This window comes from Myodes glareolus, chromosome 19, assembly GCF_982192425.1.
Source record: "Myodes glareolus chromosome 19, mMyoGla1.1, whole genome shotgun sequence".
Lineage (NCBI taxonomy): Eukaryota > Metazoa > Chordata > Mammalia > Rodentia > Cricetidae > Myodes > Myodes glareolus.
The window spans coordinates 38344559-38370076 of NC_142044.1; the positions used below are offsets into that span (position 1 = coordinate 38344559).

The 25518-nt window shown below is 52.7% G+C and overlaps 2 protein-coding genes across 3 annotated transcripts; one reads left to right on the top strand and one right to left on the bottom strand.

Moving 5' to 3' along the window:
* The first annotated feature begins 1035 nt into the window (after positions 1 to 1035).
* On the top strand, positions 1036 to 14186 carry Adck5 (aarF domain containing kinase 5). Of its 2 annotated transcripts, XM_048454573.3 has the most exons (15): positions 1036 to 1173; positions 8290 to 8393; positions 9421 to 9570; positions 11574 to 11649; positions 11865 to 12065; positions 12149 to 12289; positions 12367 to 12480; positions 12567 to 12698; positions 12775 to 12858; positions 12936 to 13017; positions 13081 to 13159; positions 13252 to 13343; positions 13417 to 13669; positions 13743 to 13859; positions 13942 to 14186. In XM_048454573.3, the coding sequence occupies exons 1-15, from the start codon at positions 1162 to 1164 to the stop codon at positions 14045 to 14047; spliced, it is 1743 nt and encodes a 580-aa protein (XP_048310530.3). In that variant the 5' UTR covers positions 1036 to 1161; the 3' UTR covers positions 14048 to 14186. The 2 variants fall into 2 exon arrangements, with proteins under 2 accessions (XP_048310530.3, XP_048310531.3); XM_048454574.3 differs by lacking the exons at positions 1036 to 1173; positions 8290 to 8393 and having other exon boundaries at positions 9432 to 9570; positions 11870 to 12065.
* Positions 14178 to 25518, bottom strand: Cpsf1 (cleavage and polyadenylation specific factor 1). The gene is made up of 37 exons (XM_048454572.3): positions 25277 to 25518; positions 21979 to 22006; positions 21746 to 21879; positions 21541 to 21621; positions 21269 to 21420; positions 21026 to 21172; positions 20752 to 20891; positions 20564 to 20674; positions 20371 to 20464; positions 20181 to 20268; positions 19989 to 20111; positions 19849 to 19900; positions 19678 to 19772; positions 19538 to 19612; positions 19382 to 19462; positions 19212 to 19301; positions 18994 to 19104; positions 18781 to 18922; positions 18523 to 18701; positions 18302 to 18438; positions 18053 to 18227; positions 17743 to 17949; positions 17566 to 17655; positions 17327 to 17470; positions 17097 to 17249; positions 16328 to 16444; positions 16162 to 16252; positions 15998 to 16082; positions 15778 to 15919; positions 15548 to 15700; positions 15292 to 15468; positions 15151 to 15217; positions 15023 to 15070; positions 14788 to 14943; positions 14592 to 14721; positions 14383 to 14521; positions 14178 to 14302 (listed from the first exon to the last, which is right to left on the bottom strand). The coding sequence occupies exons 1-37, from the start codon at positions 25418 to 25420 to the stop codon at positions 14255 to 14257; spliced, it is 4326 nt and encodes a 1441-aa protein (XP_048310529.1). The 5' UTR covers positions 25421 to 25518; the 3' UTR covers positions 14178 to 14254.

A 25518-nucleotide genomic window follows, 5' to 3' on the forward strand; every position in this document is an offset into this window, starting at 1 on the left:
GTCCCTCTGCCCTAAGTGGCAGGGTTGAGAGCGACATCTGTGGTCAGGAAAGCAGGGGAGTTCCGGGGAGCCAGGTGGTATAGGGCCCTCCAGAAGGATATGTGCAGATGAGATGGGTGTCACAGAGAGTGAAGAAGACAGGACACGAGATCTTGGACTCTATCTCTCATCGTGGGCAAGAAAGCTATGGTGTCTCTGGCTCAGCGTGTGGCTGGCCCGACAGTGGCTCTGGCGGGTGCTGTCAACTGTCATTGCCTATGCAAGTGAATACAGCAAGCTGTAGGGAAAATGACCAAGTGTTGACTTTGAGTTACACTGCCACCTTCAGGGAGGACAGTGAGCCTCACAAAATTAAAGAGCCAACTCAAGGATCTGGGGAGATGGCTGTGTGGGTAAAATTGCTCCCTAGGAAGCCCAGTTCCTAGAACCATGTAAGAAGCACTCCTATGAGCTAGGATGAGGAGCTAGGAGAACTGTCCATGAGCTTGTTGGCTAGTTAGCCTGTGTGCACAGCACAACAGAAACTAGACCCTGCCTGAGAAGGTGGTTCTGCCAGGCAGTGGTGGTGTACACCTTTAATCCCAGCACTCATGAGACAGAGGCAAGTAAACCTCTGTGAGTTGGAGGTCAGTCCAGGACAGCCAGGGCTACAGAGCAACCCTGTCTCGGAAACCACAAACAGTTGACTCTTGAAAATTGTTCCCAGGTCAGTCGGTGGTGGTGCACGTCTTTAATTCCAGCACTCGGGAGGCAGAGGCAGGCGAATGTCTGTGAGTTCGAGGCCAGCCTGGTCTGCAGAGTGAGTTCCAGGACAGCCAGGGCTGCTACACATAGAAACACTGTCTCCAAAAGCCAAAAGAAAACAAAACAAACAAATTAAAACAAAACAAAACAAAAAAACCACAAAAACAAATACAAACTCCGAAGTGCCTCCTTGCTCTGAGCATGAAACTGGGCTCTCCTATGATGCTATGCCGCGGGCGACCTCAAGGGGCCGCTGCGGCGAGGCAGAGGCCTGCACGTCTTGGGGGCGTGGCCCCCTCACGCTACCCAGCGCCGTGTGTCGGGCCGGTGCGCATGTGCATTGCATGCTCTCTCGCGGGGTCGGCTGGGGACCAGGGACATCTGCGGTGAAATCAAGAGGAGACCGCTGCCGGGGACATGTGGCGGCCGGTGAGGACCCCGCCCCCGCACGCCCTGATCCCGGGCCCTGATTCTGTGCTCTCCACACCCGTGCGTTGGGTCTAACTCGGTACTCTGAGATCCTGGACCCAACCCAGGCCCCGGGCCCAACCCATAGATACCAAAGCTCTGGAGAACTCTCCGGTCCTCGGCCTCCCTTTGCTCCCCAGATCCCCTTTGGGAAGACTCAGCATCACTTGACCTTACCCCAGGGTCCTTTCCCTCCTGCCCTTGTCCGCGACGCACCCCCTCCGGGTCTCCACGGGAGGCTGCTCTGTTCCCTCTACCTGCTTCTGGGGAAGGAGACGCCCCCATGACACCCGCTGAGTTTGGCTTGCCCTGTCTGCATTGGCCCCTTGTTCTGGCCTTGGAGATGTCCTCGCCTGTCCCCTGGCCTTGGAGAATGGCCATTTCTGAGGTTGTATTGTTTTTAAACTTGGACTTCTCCGAGGTTGTTTTTCTAGTCCATCTGGCTTTGTAGGTTACACCGGTAGACACCGAGTTGGGTTAACTTTTGGCTTGCAGTGAGCTGCCCGACGGTGGGCGTGCTTTCTGATGGCACCTTGTCAGTTGAAGACCCAGGGAGAAGAAACCCGTGCTGGCTTTTAGCACAGCTCCTTAGAACTGCACGACTTCTCCCCATAATCATGTTAGTCCTCACGACAGCCGTGGGGTGTGGAAAGGCAAGTTTTTGTTTTGTTTTGTGTTTCGAGACAGAGTTTCTCTTTGTATCCCTGGTTCCTGGAACTAACTCTGTAAACCAGGCTGACCTCGAACTCACAGAGACCTTCCTGCCTGTGCCTCCTGATGGTGGGATCAAAGGCGTGCTTTTGGAAAGGCAGATTTTAACCTCTGATTAGTCCTTGCAGGTCACTGTTGTGGGCTGGTGTCCTTTTAATGACACCTACTCCCTCTAGCTCCAGTCCCCAGTCTGTCCCCTCCCAATTTTGGGAAATGCCTCAGTTTCCTTCTTGGTGAGTGTTAATGGATGCCAGGATCTGGGTGAAGCCCCCAACCAAACATTCCAGACTTTTTGAATAAGGAGGTGCACTGGCCATCTGTCCTGTTAAACTTCTTCGTCTGGTCACGTTTTGGGGGGCCCTGAGTCTTGGCAGTGACTTCCTGTCACGTGCAGACTGGATCATCTGGACATCTTTCACCTTCCTCTCACCTACTGAGTCTGACTGGAGAGTTCTCCTAGGCTATACTTTTTGCTGTTTCATGCAGTCTCTGGAGAAGAACTCTTGACTGCGTATTTCTGCGGACAGATTAGCCACACATTCCCTGTAAAAAGCCTGAGAACCACCAGGCACAGTGGCACCGCACTTGGGAGACAGAGGCAGGAGGATTTCTGAGTTCAAGGCCATTCTGGTCCACAGTGTGAGTTCCATGCCAGCCAGAACCACACAGTGTGACCCAGTCTTAAAAAACAAACAAACAAAAAGAACAAAAACAAACAGCAACACAAGAACCAGGTGCAGGGAGCTGATGGCACTCTGTCCAAACTGGAATGGGTGATAGGGCTACACAGTCACCGCTGGCTGATGTGGACTTGCTCAAAGGGGCGTGTTCTGGTAGGAGAGAATGTACTGTCAACCTTTTGTCTGCTGGCCAACAGTGTGGTGGTCGCGTCCAGAGCTGTGGGCATCACAGGGACCTGGAGAGAAGGGTCACTTCAACAATGAAGGTTTTCTTTTCCCCAGTGCTGATTATGTAGTGTTCACTGGCTAGCGCAGCAGCTGCAGGTGGAGCTTGGGCAAACAGTGTCTTTAACCCTCTTATCTGAGTCCCTCCTTCTGCACTTCCCTGCCCCTGTGGCCTTGTTTTGCTCCAGAAGACCCTCCTCCTCTCCTTATCTCTTGTGGTTTTTTCCCCACACTCCTGGGGCTACTTGTAGGTCAGGGTTTGTATTTGAGGACAGAACTGCAGGCCTTGTGGACCACAACACTGGGCAGCTCTTGTTCGGGATTTGTTTGGGGTTTGGCTGTAGGTTTGGCTCCTCACCCCCAGTGCCTTTTGGGGCCTAACATTCTTTCTCATTTGATGGGGATTTCAGAAGATAGCTTACTGGGTGCTGCGGAGCCTATCCCAGAAGGACCCAAGCATTTGAGTAACCCTCGAAGGGGATGGTAACTCTGGAGTTTTCAGCACAGGGCTTTATCTACTTGGCGTCATGACTGGCATCTCCTACCTGAGTTTTGCCCTGGTGGGGCAGAGGACACTACAGGTGCCTCTTGAAAGAATCTTTGTTCTACATCCCAAGTGAGGAGGCTTCAATTGCAATGCTAATTCTTCAGAGATTATGGGGGAAGGCAGTGGGAAATGGGCTTCAGGCCTTGCCTGCAAGAGTAGTTTGCAGCATTTGGCAATGGAGGAGAAGACTGTGTGCTCACCAGAGCCCTGACAGTGGTAACCAGTCATTGGAACTGGCATCTCCTGTATACTCGATGTCCCTGTGAACCTTTAGCGACTCACCTGTGAGTTCTGAGTGTATTCATCGCCCCAGCCTTTCACAGATGAGCCGTGTGACAGAAGTCCCCTTCTGGGGCATACTGGGTGGACTGATCTGGCCGGCCTTGTCTCCTCTACAACATGCCTTCAATACTTGTCTCCTCTACAACATGCCTTCAATATGAAGTTGTCACCTAGACACTGCATTGTCCCAACATTGCCAGAAAACCCAAGGTTCTGCTAACAGCTTGGCTGAGGCAGCACAGGCCTGGTTGGAGATGAGCAAGCCTGAGACTCATGAATCTCCCTGAAGGACTTTTTACCTTTTAAGTTTTGGGTCATGAACAGTGAGCTCTCAGCCCGGCTGCCTCCTTTAAGTCAGCATGGGGCTGTATTCAGGCCCTTCCCACTCAGCCTTAGTGTAAGACTGAGGCTTCATGCTGACTTCAGTTTATGATTCTGGGCAGGTTTTTGTGAGCCCTGTCCAGCACAGAAGGGCTTCATGTGGGAGACTTCCTGACTTCTGTTGCCTCAGGTCGCTGTGTGTCGCCTGCCTTACTCTTTCAGCTTCATCTGTTGGCTAACAGGCTTGTGCATTCTCTTCTGGATGATGAGTCTCAAGTAATCGCGGCCTCCGTGCTTCTCTGTTCTCAGCCTGGCTCAGCGGCCCCTTGGAATCTCAGCCAGTCCTCTATTGCCCCAGATAGTGAAAGTTTTTCTGTGTGCTCAGGGTGTTACCTGTCTGCACATGTTGGAAATGGTCTGACTTCTCTTCTGAGAGAACTACACCAGGTTTTGTTTTTGTTTTTTTTCCATTTGAAAAGCAGTGGGAGGGGACTGGAGAAATGGCTCAGCGGTTCCAGAGGTCCTGAGTTCAATTCCCAGCAACCACATGGTGACTCACAACTATCTAAATGGGATCTGATGCTCTCTTCTAGTTTAAAGATGTACATGCAGATAGAGCACTCATATGCATAAAATAAATAAGTCTTAAAAAAAAATAAAGCAGTGGGAACTGGGGGTTGGAGGAGACGGTGCACACCTTTAGTTCCAGCACTCACGAGGCAGAGGCAGGCGGATCTCTGAGTTCGAGGCCAGCCTGGTCTACAGAGCCGAGTTCCAGGTCAGCCAGGGCAAGACAAGACAGGGCAAGCTGAGTTCTCAGGACACAGAGAAACCCTGTCTTGAAAAAGAAAAAAAGAGAAGGAGGAAGAAGAAAACGGAGAAGAAGACAGTGGGAAGCTGATTCTCAGCCAACAGTTCAATCTGAGAAGTGGTCTGAGGACTGTTATCTGTGTTAGCTGGAGAGAGCGGAGGACACCAGCAAGGAGCTGGCACAGGGGCAGAGCCTTGAAGTGCTCTGTGGGGAAATCTTTGATCCCAGTGTGGCCTTGGCGCTCGCCTGCTGGACACATATGAATAAGGTTTGGTGTGGTGGGCAGTGCTCCATGCTCTCGGGAATCCTTTGTGAATGTAAGTCATTCTCATTGCTTTTCAAAGCAAGAGACCAGGCTTATTGAAGGAAACTTCATTTGCATAGATAGTGCCAAAGCCAGGAGCCTGTCCAGAGTCTCCCAGGGCTTCATTTGCTCTGCTGATATGAATGACATCTTGAGCCTTTACCTGCCTGGTCCTTAAAGCCCCCTTCTTCCATGACAACCTAGGCTACAGTGAGACCCTCTCTCAACAAAACAAAACAGGAAACCTGAAAAAGCACGATTCCCCCAAGTCGGGTCATAGGAAGAGTCGCTAGCTGGTGCCAGGTTAACCCTGGGCACAGAGTCTTCTTAGATTAGGGCCCTGCCCTAAAATAGCTGCCTCCTTTATAGAATGCTACCTCCTTTCCTGGGATTTTGTTATTATAGGAAATAGTCTAGAACTTGTTTTCACCTTGTGCTATTGGATACTGAACCAGGTCTGTGCATGCTACCCCTTTTTTACTTCTGTTTTGAGACGGGGGTTACCTTTGTGCACCAAGCTGGCCTCAAATGTTCAGTGATTCTCTTTGTTTGCCCACTAGGTGACTGCTGCCCTGGATTTTAGTTTTTGTTTCTTTTTTCTTTTCTTTTCTTTTTTTTTTTTTTTTTTGCCACAGGAGTATCCATATTCATTGAGTACAGGGCCTGTTTCCTCATTTACACCCACACAGTGACCAAACCAGAATGTCTACCACCTCATGCTTGCATCTACCTTTTTGTTTTGTTTTGTTTTTTTGTTTTGTTTTTCAAGACAGGGTTTCTCTGTCACTTTGGAGCCTGCCCTGGAACTAGCTCTTGTAGACCAGATCTCGAACTCACAGAGATCCGCCTGCCTCTGCCTCCTGAGTGTTGGGATTAAAGGTGTGCACTACCATTGCCTGGCTTCTATCTATTGTTTTTGGTTGTGAGCCTAGCCTTTAACATCTGAGTCATCTTTCCAGCCTCTGCTGCCTAAGTGCTGAGTGCTGGGATTAAAGGCATGCTCCACAACACCTGCCAGGGCAAACTTGTTTGCTTGCTTGTTTGTTTTTGAGGCAGAGATCCACCTGTCTCTGCCTCCTGAGAGCTGGGATTAAAGATGTGCACCGCTAGTGCCCAGCTTTGTATTCTTTCTTTCTTTCTTTCTTTTTTTTTTTTCTTGCTTTGTATCTTTTCAAAAATGTTTTATAGCCAGGTGTGGGATGATGCTTTTAAAGATTTATCATTTATTAAATTTTCATTTATTTTACACTTACTACTTTAATTTTGTGTAGGTATTTATGTGTTTGCATGTGGGTATGTTCACATGAGTGCTAGTGTCTAAAGAGGCCAGAGGCCTGGGATCCCCTGGAGTTGGAGTCACAACCGTTGTGGGCTGCCCCCCAGGTGCCGAGAACCAAGCTCTGGCCCTCAGGAAGAGCAGCAAGTGCTCTAAACCACTGCGCCGCCCTCCAGCTTCATGCTCCCCTTTAGTCCCAGCACTTGGAAAGCAGAGGCAGGTGGATTTCTGTGAGTTTGAGTCCAACCTGGTCTATGTATTGAGTTCCAGGCCTGCCAAGGATATATAATGAGATCCTATCTCAAGTAATAATGATGATGATGCTTTATTAATATATATTAATTATACAGAATAATGAGTTTCTTCTTAAAAGTTTGTAAAAAATGTATTTTATGTGTTTTGTTTGCATGCCTGTGTACACAGACATGCCTGGTTCCTGCGGAGGTTACGTGTTTTGTGTGCATGCCTGTGTACACATGCATGCCTGGTTCCTGTGGAGGCCAGAGCAGGCAACAGATTCCGGGAACTGGAGTTTTAGATGGTTGTGAACTGTCATGTGGGTACTGGGATTCAAACCCAACTCCTCTGGATGAGCAGCCTGTGCTCTTAGCCACTGAGCCATCTCTCCGAACCTCAGCCCTTTTCCTGAAGCAGGATCTCATTGTATAGCCCTGGTTGCCATGAACTTGCTCTGTAGATCAGACTGGCTTCTAACTCAGAGATCCATCTGCCCCTTTCAGGCACTAGGATTAAAGGCATGTACTACCATGCCCAGCCCATAATAATGAATTTCGTTCTAGGATTTTCATGCATGTATATAATGTATTTTAATTACATTCCCCTCCCACTATTCTCTCTCCTCTTCCCACTCTAGATGCTCCCCTCTCTTCCAACTAGTCCACTTTTCTCGTTCACAGGGTATGTGTCACTATGGTCAGGAGCCTGGGCAGCTGACCAGTGGTTTACTGCAGAGTCCCCCTCTTCCCCATGACAGGGTATTGATGGGTCCAGTCCTATGCAAGTCTTACAAAGGTTATGTGTTCAGGAGTGCAGTAGTCATGCTGTGCCCAGAGAAGAGCATTCCAGAGCACCCTGTCCCATCCTCAGCTCTTTCGTCTCTCCCGTAGTGTTCCTGAGCATTGGAAGGGGTGATGTAGAAGTCCCACTTAAGGCCAAATGTTCCACAACCACACTTGCTTATTCTCAACACTTTGGTCAGTTCTGAGTCTGTGCAGTTATTGCTGCCCGCTGCAGCAAGAAGCTCTGTGGCGAGCGGTGATAGTGGCGCTAATCTATCACCATGGACGTGAACATGATCATTTAGAAGACAGTTGGATGGGCACAGCATATCCTTTTAACAAAGCAGCAACTACCACTTCCTCTCTGGGCCTGTGACTTCCCCGGCTATGGCTTGGCCCGGATTTCCAGATTTCAGCTCTCCTTGACTCTTTTTGCTTTCAGAACAAGATTCCAACACAAAAGCCACTCCTGTGAGACCACTCTTAGAATCGGTGGGTGGGCATTGCTGACACGATGTGGCCCACTTCTGTGGCCATCGGCTAGTGGTCAGCACTAAGAAATAGTAAATGACAGGTTAAGGGTGCTACCTCAGAAGTGATGTTGGCCCTTATCACAGACAAGCCAGGTCTGGACAAATTTTCTTCCCTCAAAGATGAGGCATTTTCAGGAAGGTCTTTCTTCTCCTGCCTCCAGCTTCTTCATCCAGTAGGCAGCCTGCGTCTTCTAAGACCGGTGTCCAGGCAGCTTCCTGCCCAGAGCTCTGGAAGCATGGTCAGCCCTCACTGAGTGAGAGTTCAGAGCGTACTGTCTGGTGTAGCTCTGCTCCAGGCTGATGCAGGTGCTAGGCTATGACCCCGTGTCCCTGCCTCTGCCAAGCCTTGCCATCTGCCTCCTTCCCAGATGCGACTGTGCCACTTCCACTGTGCCCTGCTCCAGAGCAGGCAGAAGCCCTGGCCATGCCCTGCCATATTCTTCAGGAGGAACTTCAAGAGCCCACTGCCCAGGTAATGAGACCCTCGCAGCCAAAGGCAGGCGCCCTTCCCAGACGGCGGCTCTGTGTAAACCACAACGATGAGGAGGCCCCCCACACTGGAACTTTTCTCCTGTACCCCAAAACAGGATGTGTTTGTGTCTGTGGTGTCTCGGAGCCTGAGACCACAGGGTTCTGAGCTGTGATTGGTCGCACTCTAGAGACAGGTGCTCCCCACAAGAACTTTATGATGAGCACACACTGACACATTGGGAGGACTACAAATCGGGGTGCTCATTCCATCAGATACACAGGGTCATTTAGAGGTGGGGAATGGGAGTGCCTCAGTGGGGCATCAGGCAAGGGCTGAGAACAGCAGAAGAGGTGTGGGGACCGCATGGCTCTATGAGAAGGAGGAAGCCCACCTTTTTTCTTTTCTTTCCCTCCCTCTCTTTATTTCTTTCTTTCTTTTCTTTTTTTTTTTTTTCTTGTTTGTTTTTCGAGATAGGATTTCTTTGTGTAGCCCTGGCTGTCCTGGAACTCTCAAGACTCACAGAGAACCACCTGCCTCTGCTTTCTGAGTGCTGGGATTAAAGGTGTGTGCTCCACCACCCGGCTGGAAGGCCCTTTCTTCTAGCCTACCGTGGCAGAGAGGAGACTGTGTGTGAACATAGCGATTTTCTTGCTGCTGTTGTGCTCAGCATATGTGGATATTTGCTGTTGTAGGCAGTATGGGATCTAGTCTGCTCTTGTTTTAAGTTTTTGCTCAGTTTGGTCTGTGCTGACTTTAGCAGCACTAAGTCTCACTTCCATTAGGATCTCTCACACCATCACAGTGGGGATGGTGGTCCAGTCTGCAGACTGCAGATCTGGACTGACCTGCCCAAGAGACAGCATCTGGCATCTGTGCTGTTGTGAGGTCTAGGAAAAGGGCCTTGTGTTGGGTGTCCTCTGGTGGCTACATGACCCCGTAGACAATACTCTGGGAAAGAGGGAAGCTGAGGCCCCAGCTCCCTTATGGGAGAGCAACACTTCCATCACCTGCCCATGTCTCCTCTCAGGACCTCAAGAACCAGGCTGCTGTGGAGGAGGACACTCTCTGCCACTGCAGTGGGGGTGCCCTTGCTCCTCGGAGCCCGCTATTTCGTGGCAGAGGCGCAGGAGAAGAGGAAACTGCGACTCGTGGTAGATGGCATTGGGCGCTTTGGCAGGTAGGAGGGCTGTGCCAGACCTGGTATAGCTTGGGTGGGATGCCATTCTCCACATTCCTCTCTCCCAAGGGCTGTGGGGGTCTTCTGGGACTTTGCAGTTAGAATGCAGCAGCATGTAGACAGGACAGGGGACAATGTCCCCTCAGACTTTACCAGATCAGCGTGGCCTTAAGGGCAAGGGCTTCAACCCCGGACGTAGAGAAGCTGCCCTGTTCTACCCTCCCTACCATGCAAGGGGACCTGGTGTTCCAGATGTGGAGGCTTAGGCCTGGGTGGAATTGACTCTTCACTCCTAGCACAGTGCCAAAGGGTTTTTACAAAGTTCATTCCCCTCCTAAGGAGGGAATTCTTGCAGATGCTGGCCCAGCCTCATTGACTTTGCTAATGAGAAAGCTTCTTAGTGGTCAGGATCCCATGGTGCAGGGTGTCTGTCATCTTGCTCCACGTAACTCTGAGCGCTGCTCCTCCCTGAGCTGGTGCTGCCTTGGGGAAGGCTTTGGTCCCGGGATCTTTAGGCATTTTACAAGAAATGTCACTGAAGCCCGGCAGTGGTGGCGCACACCTTTAATCCCAGCACTTGGTAGTCAGGGACAGATGGCTCTCTGTGTCACTGAGATTTATTGCAGCTAGTCCTTGGGCATGTCTGTGGTTGGATACCTGTTTCCAGCCTTGAGGCCCCCCACACCTGTCCTGGGTGGTCCTGCCTGGAACTCTGAGGCATCCCTACTGACAGGTTGAACAGTTTCCTGTTTCTGTGGGCCCCAAGTTCTCACAGCCCTGCGACTGGTGAGAACAGAGCCTAGTGCCTTTCTCTCTTTCTGCTGCTCTCACCACACTGTGCAGGGCGTGCATGTTCCTGACAACTGCTGTACAGCCCACCCTGACTAATAGGAAATGAGCTTCACGGCTTACTGCTAGGACCAAGTTGGGCTGTGGCCAGGTGTTGGGGGGACAGTCAAACATGGGTTTTCCTGGATTTCCAGGTTCTCTGCATCTCCCAGCCTCTCTTCTTTTATTTATTTTTTTTTAACTTTTTTCTTCCTTTTTTTGTTTTTGTTTTTTTCGAGACTGGATTTCTCTGTAGCTTTGGAGCCTGTTGTCCTGGAACTAGCTTTTGTAGACCAGGCTGGCCTCGAACTCACAGAGATTCGCCTTCTTCTGCTTCCCAAGTGCTGGGCTTAAAGGCGTGCGCCACTACCCGCGTGGCTACTTTTTTGTTTTTCAAGACAGGGTTTCTCTGTGTAGCTTTGGGTGTCCTTGAACTAGATCTGTAGCCCAGGCTAGTCTCACAGAGTTGTGAGCTGTGTGCTGGTATTAGGCATGTGCCACCACCACCCAGCCAACATGTTTTTTTGAGACTAGGTTTTACTCTGTGTCCCTGGCTAGCCTTGAACTTGTTAAGTAGACCATGCTGGCCTTATATTTACAAAGATTCCCCTGCCTCTGTCTCTCAGGTCCTGGGATTAAAGGCATGCACCACTACACCAAGTTTTTTTTGAAACTTTTGAGACAGGGTATTGCCAAATCCTTCCAGGTCTTGTGGTCCTCCTACTTCAGGAGGACCTGGGATTGAGGGAAACTGCCAACACTCCTGCTTCCTTTTCTGTTTTGAAGTTATTTCTGATATCTGAAAATGGCTGAGTATGCGGCTCACACCCTTAATTCCAGCATTACAAGGCAGAGCGATCTGATTTCTTGTGTTTGATACCAGCCCATTCTACATAGTGAGCTTTAGACCAGTCAGGGCTGTATACCAAAACAGCCTGTCTCATTCCTTTCCCTACTAACTCTCAGCAGTCTGTGGGCACCCAAAGGATGCTGGCATGAGTAGTATTTCATTAGCTCATAAGGGCCCATGTTACTAGAGGCTGACCGTGAGCCCAGCCTCACCTCGGGTACAGGGGCTGATGGGTGAGGCTAGACTTTGGGCTTACGGCAGAAGGGCCCTCAGGAACCAACCCAATCCCCAGCCTGCCTGGGGCTTAAGCTACTTCTGCCCGCAGGTCTCTGAAGGTTGGTCTCCTCATTTCCCTGGACTACTGGTGGTGCACAAATGTTGTCCTCCGAGGAGTGGCAGAGGTTTGTCCTCATATCTTGAGCACATGCAGGGAGGGGGAACACTGGAGGTAGGGGGGAGGGGGAACACTGGAGGTAGGGGGGAGGGGGAACACTGGAGGTAGGGGGGAGGGGGAACACTGGAGGTAGGGGTGCTGGGGGAACACTGGAGGTAAGGGTGCTGGGGGAGCCAAGGAGTGGCCACCCGTCCTCAGCCTGTCCTCCATGCCTGTGGTCAGAACAGCCCGGAGTACATGGAGGTGATGTCTGCGTGTCACCAGCGTGCGGCTGATGCCCTGGTGGCAGGAGCCATCCGCAACGGGGGCCTCTACGTGAAACTGGGCCAAGGGCTGTGCTCCTTCAACCACCTGCTGCCACCCGAGTACATCCAGACATTACGTGTGTTGGAGGACAAAGCTCTTACTCGGGGCTTCCGGGAGGTGAGCCCAACTGATGGGGAGGAGAAAAGAGGAGCTGCCTGCCTCTGCAGCCCTGGCAGTGACTCCAAGGTCATTCTTGCCAGGTGGATGAGTTGTTCCTTGAAGACTTCCAGGCACTGCCTAATGAACTCTTCCAGGAATTCGACTATCAGCCGATGGCTGCTGCAAGCCTGGCTCAGGTGCACCGTGCCAAGCTACATGATGGCACCTCTGTGGCTGTAAAGGTATCTATGCTGCTGCACACTAATGGATGCTGGGCCAGTGGTGACTCTGGATCTCAGTGTCCCCTGGTCTACTGCAGGTACAGTACATTGACCTACGAGACCGCTTTGATGGGGATGTGCACACACTGGAACTCCTGCTGCAGATCATAGGGCTCATGCACCCCAGCTTCAGCTTCAGCTGGGTCCTACAGGTAGTGCCACCCATAGCAGGTGGGGAGTGGCAGCCGTGGTCAATGCTAAACCTTGATGTGACTATCTGCCTATATATAACCTCTAGGATCTGAAGGGGACCCTGGCCCAGGAGCTGGACTTCGAGAATGAGGGCCGAAATGCTGAGCGCTGTGCTCAGGAGCTAAAGCACTTCCATTATATTGTGGTCCCTCGGGTGCACTGGGACAAGTCAAGCAAGGTGAGCTGGGTAGAGCTTTCCCTGAGGGTGGGACAACATAGGCCTGCTGAGCTCATGCAGCCTCTTGCTCTCCCAGCGGGTGCTGACAGCTGACTTCTGTGAGGGCTGCAAAGTGAATGACATGAAGGCCATCAAAGCACAGGGGCTGGCAGTACAGGATGTGAGTATCACATGATGGGGCAGGGCAGTGGGTGCTGGGCAGTGGGTGCTGCCATGCATTCCCTATGCTCTCCGTAGGTAGCAAAGAAGCTGATCCAGGCTTTTGCTGAACAGATATTCTACACTGGCTTCATTCACTCTGACCCCCACCCTGGCAATGGTAGGAAAGCCCCCAGGGTGGGGTCTCAGAGGGGTGGCTTGAGCTGACATGCTGTGTTCCTAGTTCTGGTGCGGAAAGGTCCAGATGGAAAAGCAGAGCTGGTGCTCCTGGACCACGGGCTCTACCAGTTCCTGGATGAGAAGTAAGATGGGGCCAGGCATGAGGGGGTTGGACCTTCCTTGGGCCCCTCTTCCTGCAGCTTGGAGCTTGGAGCTCAGTTAGGCCTTCCTGCAGGGACCGATCCTCCCTGTGCCAACTGTGGCGGGCCATCATCCTGAGGGATGATGCTGCAATGAAGACACATGCAGCTGCACTTGGGGTACAAGGTAAGGGTGAATGTTTGTGGAACAGGCAGAAGCTTGCCACTGTGTACCAAAAAGGACCTCCTGCCTTCTCCAGACTATATGCTGTTCTCTGAGGTACTCATGCAGCGACCTGTGCGCCTGGGCCAGCTGTGGGGCTCCCACCTGATGAGCCGTGAGGAGGCGGCCTACATGCAGGACATGGCTCGTGAACACTTTGAAGGCATAATGGAAGTGCTCAAGGCACTGCCCCGGTCCATGCTACTTGTGCTGCGGAACATCAACACAGTGCGTTCTATCAACTCAACACTGGGCACCCCCGTTGACCGCTACTTCCTCATGGCCAAGAGGTTGGTGAGCCAAGGGGAAGAAGCCTGGAGGTGCTGCAGCAGGTTAGCAAGCTGATGTGTGTATCTGATACAGTGCTGTCTCGGGTTGGAGCCGCCTGGTGGGTGCAGCATACCATGGCATTTACAGCAGCAGCCTCTTGCGCCACATCAAGGTCATCTGGGAGGCATTCAAGTTTGAGGTGGCTCTGAGGTGAGTGAACATCGGGGCTGGATGGGTGGCTGGCCAGGATCTGCTCCCCATTGACTTACGACCCTTTACCCTGCTCCCCTAGGCTGGAGACCCTTGCCATGAGGCTCACCGCCCTCCTGTTGCGTGTTCTGGCCCGCCTGGGCCTTGCCCCCCAGGCTGAGGAGGTCTCCCAGTACCTGGAGATGTAGGTCGCTGCCAGGGGCCAGCAGAGCTTCCAGCCTGGGCACACTGAGCAGGCCCAGTGCAGATCTCGCAATCCGTGGCTTGGAATGGGGAACACAGTATGGGGCTTTTAAACACAATGACCACACAGTCATCTGAAAGAAATGGTTTTCTTTTTGTTTTATACAAAATGGGTAGAGCTAAGTGTACAATGGCAGGGTGGCATCACAGGGTTAGAAGTGAGCGGTGACACGGTCTGTTTCCAGCAAGTCATCCAGGATCTGTGGGATGATGGGGAGGTAAAGATGTGGGTGGGTAGGGCAGGCGAGGCAAATGGGCTAGGGCGAGAGGTGGTACTCACAATGTCAGGTGTGGTACCGATCTTCTTGGCCAGCTCGCTGCGCTCCATCGTGCTAAGGTAGAGGTAGCGGTTTAGCAGCTCTCCATCAAGGACGTTGCGCACAGCATTCTGTAGGATGCGCCGGTCCACGTGCAACATTCTGGGATGGTGGACATGAGGTCAGAGCACAACTAGGGTGCGGGGAGCGACTAGGGGAGGGGCACACTCACCGGAAGGCACGAGGGTTGAGGCCGGCATGGTGGGGTAGCATAGTTGTCAGTGCATTCTGCAGCATCAGCAGCCGCCGGTATGTCTTCTCTTGCATGGGCAACAGGAGCCCAATGCCACCGTCCAGGGTGGCTGAGGAGATGCTGTGTGAGCTAGGCTGACCCTCCCATCCCTAGACACCCCTACCCCAGTACTCACCAAACCATGTGATGTGCTTGTTTTCCCACATGACCGACTTCTTGCTGGGTCCCTCAGCAGCACCTCTGCATGGGGTCCTCCAGAATGTGTTCACATGGGCACCCACATGGAAGTCTGCTCGGCGCAGCAGGCGCATGCCCCCAAAACTCTCTTTGGCTGGGCACAGGAACTCAGGTCATGACCTGTCCACTGCCTGGTACCCAGCCCAGAAAGAGGTCAGAGAGGTGCCACTCACCTTCCGGCAGATACATATACACCATAAGATTGCGGTCTCGGTCAGACACTGATGAACAAAGAGACACACAGTCAGCCTCAGCTACCCATACCCCACTAGTATAGCCTCCCACAGACCCACACACCCACCTAAGAAGCCCAGTTGGGCATTGTCCACCATGAAATCCACACTGTATACCTCCAAAGGCTTGGCATCCTGGGGAAGGAAAAGGACAGTATTAGAGCAGGCACTGGACTGGTGCCCACCTACACACCTGGCCCTGTGAGTACCCGGGACACCAGGCTCAGTGTCTTGCTCTCCTCCTGGTAACGCAGCAGTGAGATGCTCTTCATGACATCTGCGGCCAGGATGAAGTTCTTGACACTGATCATCTGGTGGATGTAGAGCTGGGTGTCAATGAAGGCCATGCCCGTCAGCTCGCTGGCCCGCAGGCTCCACAGGAAGATCTGAGGGGCAGAAGATGGTGAGCAGAGCAGCTGGTGGAGGCAGCTGCGACAGGAGAGGGGAAGGACAGGAATAACACACTTTTTGGCCAATGGCTGACACCAGGTGGCCATTGCAGTGGCATAGTGCAGTCACAGGCCCCTTCTGCTCCTTCTCATACAGGACCTTGAACTTGTTCTTGGTCAGGGGCTGCCCAGGCTCAGGCACCACTTCAATCACGTCCATGATCAGGATCTGGAAGGGCAAGGGAATGCATGAAGATGGCAGATAGTCTGCTGGGGGCTGCCTGCCCCCCACCCAAAGGCCCTTACCCGCCCACGGCACGTGACTTCCTCCCCCTGCATGAGGCAGGTCCCAGCAGCCACATAGCCCTTTAGGCCTGAAACGGTCTCCTCACTGCGTAGTGACACAGTCTTCATGCACGTGACATGCTCCCATTCCTCTAGCTCGATCCTGCATGAAGCCAGGCTGTCAGCACCTGCCACCTCTAAGCTGCCAGCAGAGAGCAGCCCCTGGTAGGTCCAGCCTCACCTGGCATTGGGAATGGCCTCCCAGCTGACTGGGGAGATGAGCTGGATGGAGAAGGCTTCTTGCTGGGGGTGGATATATCTGTCGTCTGTTGGGATAGGAAAAGTGAGTCACCTTGTCGACTGTGGGCCAAGCTCTGCCCCGCCCTACCCTCAAGTGTTGCATACCTCTCTCAATGGCCTCAAATTCCTTTTCCTCCCCAGTCATGCGTGGGATGCGAGTGCAGGGTGTGTTGGTGCTGGTGGCCACAGCATACACCTGAGGTGGGAGGGGGTGTCACATGCCAGAGGCCAGGCTCAGAAGATGCCTGGGGAATGTGGGAGAGGGACAGACCTTGGACTCTACATGGTAGGCCACGTAGTGGGCTGTGCAGCGCAGTGGGATCTTCCTGACAGGCCACGGAGCATCATAGGACAGGTAGGCAGGCAGGACGCTGATCCTTAGCTCACCCTAGAAGTGCCGTGGGCAGCAAAGTCAGTTTTGTCTGGGGTGAACAAGGCCGGAGCCAATGAACCTAAGCCTCCCCAAATGTTCTCTAGCTCTGATGATGGGATATCCGGATTGCTGTGTTCGGTAGTTCCCTGGAGAGGCTAAAGCTTTGGTAGCCTGACTCTGTCTAAGCTCACATCATGTTGGTGGACAGTAGCACAGGGCATGGGAAGGCCAGGGCCAAAGGACCCTGGGGACTGGAAGCAATAGTAACACAGTAAATAGGCAAAGGAGCCTATGTCTGTGACCCAGGCCACCCTTCCCCAGTGGTTCTGTGTTACTGGCTCCTGGAAAGCACTTGCCATCAGGGCCTTAATCACTGCTACCATCTGGACGGCACAGATGGTTAAACAGGTCAGAAGCATGTGCTTGCCACAAAGCCATAAAGCAGCTGAGAGGCAGAACAAAAGGTAAAGTCAGCTCAGTCTGGCTCTTGGACCAAGTCTGAGGTGACTTCACTGGTCACGTCCACCACACACACACACACACACACACACACACCCCGTTGTCCCATCCTGTCGTCACAGGCTAAGCCACAGTTGAGTTCCTCGGCCCCAGCCATATCCACTACCTTGGCCCTCTGCTCCCACAGCTGGAGGCCAAGCCTCCTTACCTGTCTGTTGAAGTACAGGAAGCCACGAGGGCAGTTCACATTGTGGAATGGAGCAAAGGAGTCAATGGGGCCATCAATGCCCATGGGATGCAGACGCAGAGCCCCACGGCCAGTCACCAGGAGCCAGTGAGGCGAGGGTCCACAGATGAAAACCTGGAGACAGGCACTTTGAGCGCACTGTGAGTGAGGCTCCACCCTCAATTCAGGCCCTTGCCAAGTCTCTTGCCTACCCCTGAATAGCCGTAAATATCCTCAAAGTAGCGGAAACGTGCCACACGGCCTCGGACTCCAGGTCCCTCCTCAGTGCTGCACCCTTCTGTCTTCTTCTTAGATGGTTTTGGCTTCTTCTCACGGAAGTTGATATTGTGAGGAACCTAGCAGAGGCCATAGTAAGTGCAAGGTCCTTCAGACCCTGCCGGCCTGGCCTTCCAGTCTACCCCATGCTCAACCATGGTCTAGCCACTGGCACCTTCTTGAAGCGAACTTTGAGATTTCCCTGGCCAAGCTGAGAGTCATGGGGGAAAGCTTCATAGATAAGCAACTCCTGGTCCACGTGTACCTGAGGGAGCCAAGCAGAGACAGCTAAGGTGAGGAGAGGGACATGAGGATGAGGCAGGGCCTTGGGAGGCAGGTGATAGGAACTTACCAATAGGTAGGGCCTGCTCTGCCGGCTTCCCAGGGCAACCAGCAACACTTCCTTGACCAAAGGCAGCTCCCCCTGGCGTGTGGCCTCCTCCTTTCGGACTTCACCTTGTGTAGTGGGCTGTCCAAAAGAACTGTCCACCAGGACCCGCTGTCCCACAGGGAAGTTCTTAACTAGGAACACCAGCCGCCAGTCTGGGAGCTGGTAGATCTGGAGAGAGGACAATGGTTAAGACTGGGAACAAAGGCTACTGTGCTGTGGTTGTCGTGTGTGTGTGTGTATGTGTGTGTGTGTGAGAGAGAGATACACCCACCTCCATGGTGCCATTCTCCCGCACCAGCAGGCACCAGTGGGTGGGGTCTACCCTGAAGGGTGCAGGGTCACGGTCGGCCGGGGGCTGGTTGCTCCTGCGGGCCTCCTCTTTGCTGGGACTGAAGAGGGAGCCAGAGTCCCCATATAACATTTCTTCCTCATCGTCCACTGTGGGGCTGGGAACCAACAAATAGATGCATCACAGCCTGCCATGGGGACACCAGTGGCTCACATACCAGTCCCTACGCACCTTGTTTCTGAGCCCAGACCTTCAGCCTCTGAGCTACTTCGGCCCCCCAGTTCGTCACGGGCCCCACCCAGGCGGCTCTCAGTGGTAAACATGCCACTGACATCACGGTACAGGCAGAGTGCAATCACCTTAGACTGCTGTAGAAAACGGGATAGGGTTCAGACAAGGGCAGGGGGCAGGCAGTGGGAAGACAAGGCATTAAGCAAGCATAGGGGGCTTACATGATGCAGTGGAGGCTTGTGTAGTGCCAGGCGGTGGTGGCGGCCACCATATGAATCACTCTTGAGTAGGAACATGGTAACGTGACCCTCGGCACTCATGATGACCACATAGGGATCAGCCACAGCACACTGGACAATGGGGGCACCCAGGTCCACAGGGATGAAGTGTAGCTGATTCACTGTGGACACAAGGTCATTAGGGTGAGGTGGCACGCCCACACCACCTCAAGACCCATTCGCACAGACCTGACCACCTACCGCCTTCCAACAGGCGAATGCCCAGTGGTGAGACTTGGACAATATAGCGATTGTCCCCAATGTTTCCGGCAAAGACTGTGGGGCCCTGTGTGGCAAAGCCACTGGTGTCCAGCTCCATGATCTCCTGGCCAGTCTGCAGGATCTATGGCGACAGTGGTGAGTGGTACCCTTCCCCAGGGGACCCTGTTCCTAGTCCCAGGCTCTCCTTTTTACCATGGTTGAGTCTTCCCGGCTAAGAATAAGGAAGCCATGTCGTCGTCCATCCTCCTCTGCTTTAGGGGCAGCAGGCTCCTGCTCTGTGCTCTCTGCTTTGGGTGTTTCTTCCTGTGAGGCCAAGAGAGGAGCAGGCCAGGGGCCGCAGTCTAGCCCCGTGTCCCCAGGTGCCGCACAATTCCCTCCCCTCTGGGTCTCCTTCTCAGCCCAGTTTCTACCTCCTCTTTCCGCACAGGAGCGATGACCGTCCACATGTCATAGCAGCCGGGAAGTTCAAAGGTTGTCACCACCTGGGGCCGGATACTCTTCTAGAATAAAGATGGGGTAGGAATGAGGGCTCAGCCCAATCATGTTGTACCAGGAGTCTCCCACCCCCACCTTCACATACCTGCAGCACTGACAGGGCCCCATTTTTCCCGTAACCGGAGCAAACCACAATCTCCAGGTCTGGCTCAGGACTGTTCTGAAACTACAGAGTAGGGTAAGGACACAGCCTCCCATTCCACCTCCAGGCTCTTTACCTACAGTCCCAGCCCCCTTGTACCTCTTCAGAGAGGAAGGCAGGCTCGCCCACAGCAGCGTTGGCACAGGGTCCAATGTTGAGCATGCTGTCACACACCTGTGGACACAGCAGTGGTCAGGTAGAGTAAGGGGGTGGATACCCACTGCCTTCCCTAGTCTTACCTCAAAAGAGTAAGTGGCCAGCTGTGTGCCTGACTGGGCCTCACTGCCATATACTTCAATTTCATCCACCTCATCCTGTGGCACCGTCTTGCCTCCTGCAGCAGATAGAGTCCAGCTGAGTCCAGCTGTGGACTCTGGCTCTCCCCTGCTCATCCTAGTCCATCCTCTCACCTGTCCAGCCCGCAGTAGGGTCCACTCGCTTCTTCTTAGAGGGAGGCTCTTCCTGTAAAATGAATGAGTATCCCTGAGGCTGTCCCACACACAGGGTCATGGAAGAGCAGGCCCAGGGACCCTACATGGTGGACAATTACCTTGTCAGCAGCCTCACGGACAGAGCTGGCCAGGGGCTCCTGCAGCTTCTCTGTGTACTTGAGGAGGAGGGAGTTGCCCAGGCGAGAGCCCAGGAACAGGTATCCCGGCTCCATGGTCACCATCTGAGGGAGAGGTGTGACTAAGAGACAGCTGGACCTAGACCCAGGCACTCCCAGCCCCGCTCTACTCACACTGGTGGTAAGAACACTAGCAGCTGCCTTGTCAAAGTGAAATGCTCGGACACTACGCATGCCATCAGTGATGAGGGTCAGCACGTAACTGCATAAAGGAAAGGCATTAAGTGGACAAAGGACACAGAGGCACCGAGAAGGCCAGAATGTGGGCATCTCGAAGGTCAGGGTTCATGGGCTGTGAGCTCACATCTCGCCTCCCTTGAGGGAGATGACCATCTTATCGTAAGAGATGAAGGCTGCCTGCGCGCAGTCCAGGGTGATCCGTACGCCCTCTTGGGTACCTACGGGGTACACATTGATCACGCAAACTGGATGTCTTGCCCTGAACACAGCCCTCTCCACCAGGCCCATCCCACTTTGCCTATTTACACCCCACTCACGTAATGGGAAAGAAGTGGTGCCTGTGGTGAGACTATTGAGAGCCACACCATACGGGGGAACACTCTGGTTCAGGTACAACAGAGAGTTAACAGCGAAGATCACCACCCCACCTGGAGGGAGACACTGCTGTTAGCAGTTCATTGCTGCCCCCTGCCCCCATTGCCATTCAGCACAGCCATATCCTTACCTATGGGCTTGGGCACAGCCAGGGCCTGGGTACAGTCAAAAGGCAAGCTGGTGAGGGACCAGATGACCGGATGGACTTTCTGTGTGATGTTCAGCGAGATAGCCACAATGGAGCACGTGTCCTGCCTCACAGCCACCCGCCTAGAGCAGCAGGTAGGTCATCCAGAGGCAGTCACACTACTCCCAAGGCCAGAGACCCAGTCACCCCACCCTCCATACATAGCCCTGACTGGGCAAGATATCTGGGGGCCCACAGGAGAGGGTCCCGGCCTCACCCGGGCCAGGTCTGGTTGGGTTCGAACAGGATAAGCAGGGTGGGCTCGTAGTAGCCATGGAGGAACTGCAGGTCAATGATGTTGAGCAGCTTCTCATCCAGAGCCCGCACATCAATGATGTAGCTGGGCAGGAAGCTGGACCTCTGTCTACAGATCAAAAATGTCAGCAGGAAAAAGGGACAGGGCAGAAAACTCAGGACTCTAGGGTGCTCAAAACCACAGCCACCCCAGCTTGGTACTCACCCTTCGCCCATGAGCCCCTCATGTTCCTCAGCCAGGCTTTCTCTGCGGAAAGGCAGAACTACCAGCCTCGTGCCGTAGATGAGCATGGCAGCGCAGCGCCCATCAGGGTCCACCCGTACACGAGGCGTATGCACATTCTGTACAAAGCCATCCTGGGGGCAGGGGACATCAGTTGGGCTACAGAAGGTCTGAGGGAACCACTGGGGCAGTCGAAGAGAAATGCAAGAGCGAGCTGCTAGGCTTAGCTTGGGCCACTCCTGGGCTTCACTTACCCGAAGTTCAGGCTCCTCAAAGTAGTGCAGAGACAGGGTCTTCAGGTCATGGGTGCCTGGGTCATACTCCACCACTGACAGCTAGAGGCAGGAGGTCATAGCCCGTTCAATACCAATCCTGACAGTCCTGACAGACGCCAACCCGACACTGCTCCCGCAACACAGCACTGTGCCCAGGACCTTCTGCCAGACTCATATTGCTCACCTTAGCATCTTTGAAACTGAGAAGCAAGGCATCACGTTTGGCACCTGCAAGTTGCACGCTGGCCATGGACATGACGTTGCCAAAAAAGGAGAAGGAGGCTACCAGTTCTAGTTTCTCTCTATGGGCCTTCCCCTCTGGAGTAGAGGTCAACAAGTCAGGCCTGGGTCCTGTTTCCGGGCCACCCACACACACCCCACCCAGGTGCAAGGCTAGAATGGCTATCTTATACTTACCTGTGCCCCCTTCATTCTTGGTCAGAGCCTGGAAGGGAAAAGGAAACAGTAAGAAGTCACACACCACGTATCCCTATCTCATCCATGAATACAGTCATCTGAAGGACAGAAAGTCCACCCAGGGCTGGCCCCTGCCATCAGCAAGCTCTGGAGCCTGCCCTGAAACTTTGAGGAGGCTGGCCTTGAATTCACAGAGACCTGCCTGCCTCTGCTTCCCGAGTGCTGGGATTGAAGGTGTGCACCGCCACTGCCTGGCTACATTCACAAATCTTTATTTATTTATTTATTTATTTATTTATTTATTTATTTATTTATTTATATTTTATGTACATTGGTGTTTTGCCATGAGTCTCCTGGAACTAGAATTACAGACAGTTGTGAGCTGCCATGTGGGTGCTGGGAATTGAACCCGGGTCTTCTGGAAGAGCAATCAGTGCTCTTAACCACTGAGCCATCTCTCCAGCCCTACATTCACAAATCTTAACCCTGTCCTCAGGGTTCCTCACTGGAGAGCCACACGTCTAGCTTTCCTAGAAGTCCACCCCTGGGCTGCACACAGTCATTCACTACACAGTCTCGAACTTGCTCAGCTGTGTACCCAGGCTCACACCTGAGACCAGGAGGGTCCAGCCTATGTAGCACGAGACAGAATCAAGGGATACTAGAATCAAGAGGTAACAGGCATGGTAGCACATACCTTGTGGTCTCAACTACTCAGGAGGTCAAGACAGGAGAATTTTAAGTTCCTGTCTAGCCTGAGTTGCATGGCAAGACTCCCCCCACCCACCTCCCACCCCACCAAAATAATCCCAATAATAACAATAAAACAAAAACGAGGCCTTGAGCTTTTCTGGCAACTCCAGGTATCAGCTGTTCCAGACTGGGTGTCCCCACAACACAGTTATATTTTCTAGATTCACAGAAACAGACTCAAGACAGCCACAGAAAAGGTCACATTTCACTTTAAACGTACTGGGGGCTGCTCTGAAGGACGGGATGTGGGAGCAAGGACATCAGGTCCTCCTGGTCTTGCTTTTATGGTGCCTGGCAGCTTCAGCCTCGGTCTCCTGGAAACCCAAATTCTAGAAAGATGCCTGACTAATCTTAGGCCATAAGCTGCCAGGGTGGGCACACACAGCAGAACAGGCTAACAGAAAGGAACGGACTGGCTCTGCTGTACTTGTCCAAACCTGACCACAGTGTGTCTTGGCACATTGCCTATCTATCCTAGGGAGCCTGTCACAAATCAGAGGCTGAACTGGGAACTGAGCCTCCATCATCTCCTCTCCCTGTCATCTCGCACTTGAGCCTGTGGCACAGGAGTAGCCAAACTGTTCTGCTAGGGCCAGAAAACATGGAGCTGCTATTTGTAGCTGTAGCTTTTGTTTCAAGAATCTATCCTGTTTTTAGTTAACATTTTTTTTCATTTATTTTACATACCAATCAACAGTTTCCCCTCCCTCCTCTCCTCCTGTCCCCTCCCCTGATCCCCATCTATCCCCCTCCCCATCCACTTCTCCGACTTCATTCAAAAAGGGTCAGGTCTCCCAAGGTCTTGAACAAAGCAGGACCCATCAAGCTGAGGTAGGACCAAACTCCTCCCCCTGCATGAGGGCTAGGTGAGGTAATCAAGCATGGGGAACAGGTTCCCAAAAGCCAGCTAAGTGCCAGAACAGGCCTGTTCTCAAGGATCTATCTTTAGAACGTACCCCAACCATTAAAAATGCAAACAGTCCGGCAGTGGTGATGCACCCTTTATTCCCAGCACTCGGGAGGCAGAGGCAGGAGGATCTCTGTGAGTTCAAGGCCAGCCTGGTCTACATAGCAAGTTCCAGGACAATCAGAGCTAATACACAAAGAAACCCTGTCTCAAACACTCCCGTTAATTTCAAGTGTACAGTTAGTTTCTTTCTCCCTCGCCTTTAAAGCTCTCTCTTGACCTGAGTTCTGTTCTTAGCATTCATATCAGGAGGCTCACAAGCACCTGTAACTCCAGCTCCTACTCCTGGCCACCATGGAATAGCAACACTACACCTGTAACTGCTAAGACCAAATACAGACCTGTTACCCACAAAACTGACAAGATCCTGGCATCATTCTCAGCTCCCCTCCAACACCACCTCTATTCTATTTATCCTGAACCTCTATTCTATTTATCCTGAACCTGATGTCTTCCCATCACCTCATGGCTACACTGGTCCAGGCCACCATTAATTCTTGCCTAAGAGCTATAGCTACTTCCTGACTGGTCTCCTTGGACCTCTGTAATCATTTCTTCGCCAGAATTCCCTTCTTGGAGAGTGTGGCATGGCGCCCCACCCTTGTTACCTCTCACCTGTTCTCCCTGCCTTCCTCCATGCCTCTATGCCACTTTGTCTACCCCCACCACCGCATACTTCATACCTCCTTGTCTATTTAAATCACTTTTACAGAGGTGAGATTTCCCTGCAGCCCTGCCCAGGTCTGCTTCCTCACTGACACTGCATCTCCCTGTCTGTATTAGGTGTACATACATATATGTAGACAAAACATTCACATAAAATCAAATGAATAAACCAATTTTAAAAATTTAGGGAAAAAAGGGAAGAAACTGCCTTTTGGCTTCATTTTTTATTTTGTTTTGTTTTGTTTTGAGAAAGAGTCTTACTATATAGCCCTGGCGGGGTTGCAACCAGTTTAGACCGGAACATCCAGAAATTTGTATGCTTCTGCCCGAGACTGAAGGCCTGTATTACCAAGACCCACGGAAATTGCCTCTTGAAAGAAGGCTTCCTGAACCACTTGCTGCCACTCTAGCAACCAAGGCACTCCTATATTTTATCTATTGATGGGTTTGTTCCACTTTACTGCCAGTAGTCGGTCCCCTAGTTACATCCAGCCTTGCTCCTTTAGGGAGAAGTTTTCCTTCCCACAACAAACTTGCTCAGTCTCAGAAGCCCTCTGGTTGTTTGGAAGCGCCCAGCCTCCTTCACCAGGTCTAACTCCCGGAGGCACTGCGGCAGTCTGTGTGTATTCATTTACTAAACGGTCATCTCCCACAAGGGCCTGGTTCACTGCCATATTCTTACTTCTAAGCACATGGAAGGTCTGCAACAACCTGCTGGAAATGCCAAAGAACAAGTAGGAGACCGTAGGTAGGGGCATCCCCGCAAAGGTAGGACGAGGCCAAACAACACGGTAGTGGAGAACCGGTACTGGGGACAAGTGACCGTAGGCAAAGCTCGGTTCCTGCACTAGGGAACCTGCCGAGGTGACTGCGGTATGGCCTCGGCATCTCCGCTCTGGAGAAGCGGCTTACCTCGGCGTCGCGGTTCAAGCGGTACACATAGAGCTGCGAGGTGCCGGCCACCACGAGGTTGCGCTCACTGTTATTGAAGAAGTTACAGTACATGGCAAACTCCAGCCCGGTGGGTGGGTGTGCCTGCTTGTACACCGCGTACATGTTGCCGCCACTGTCACGCCGGAGCCGCCGACTCGGGGGAACAGAGACGGCAGCGGACTCGGCCCGGCCGCGCGCGCAAACCCAGCCACCAGGTTCCG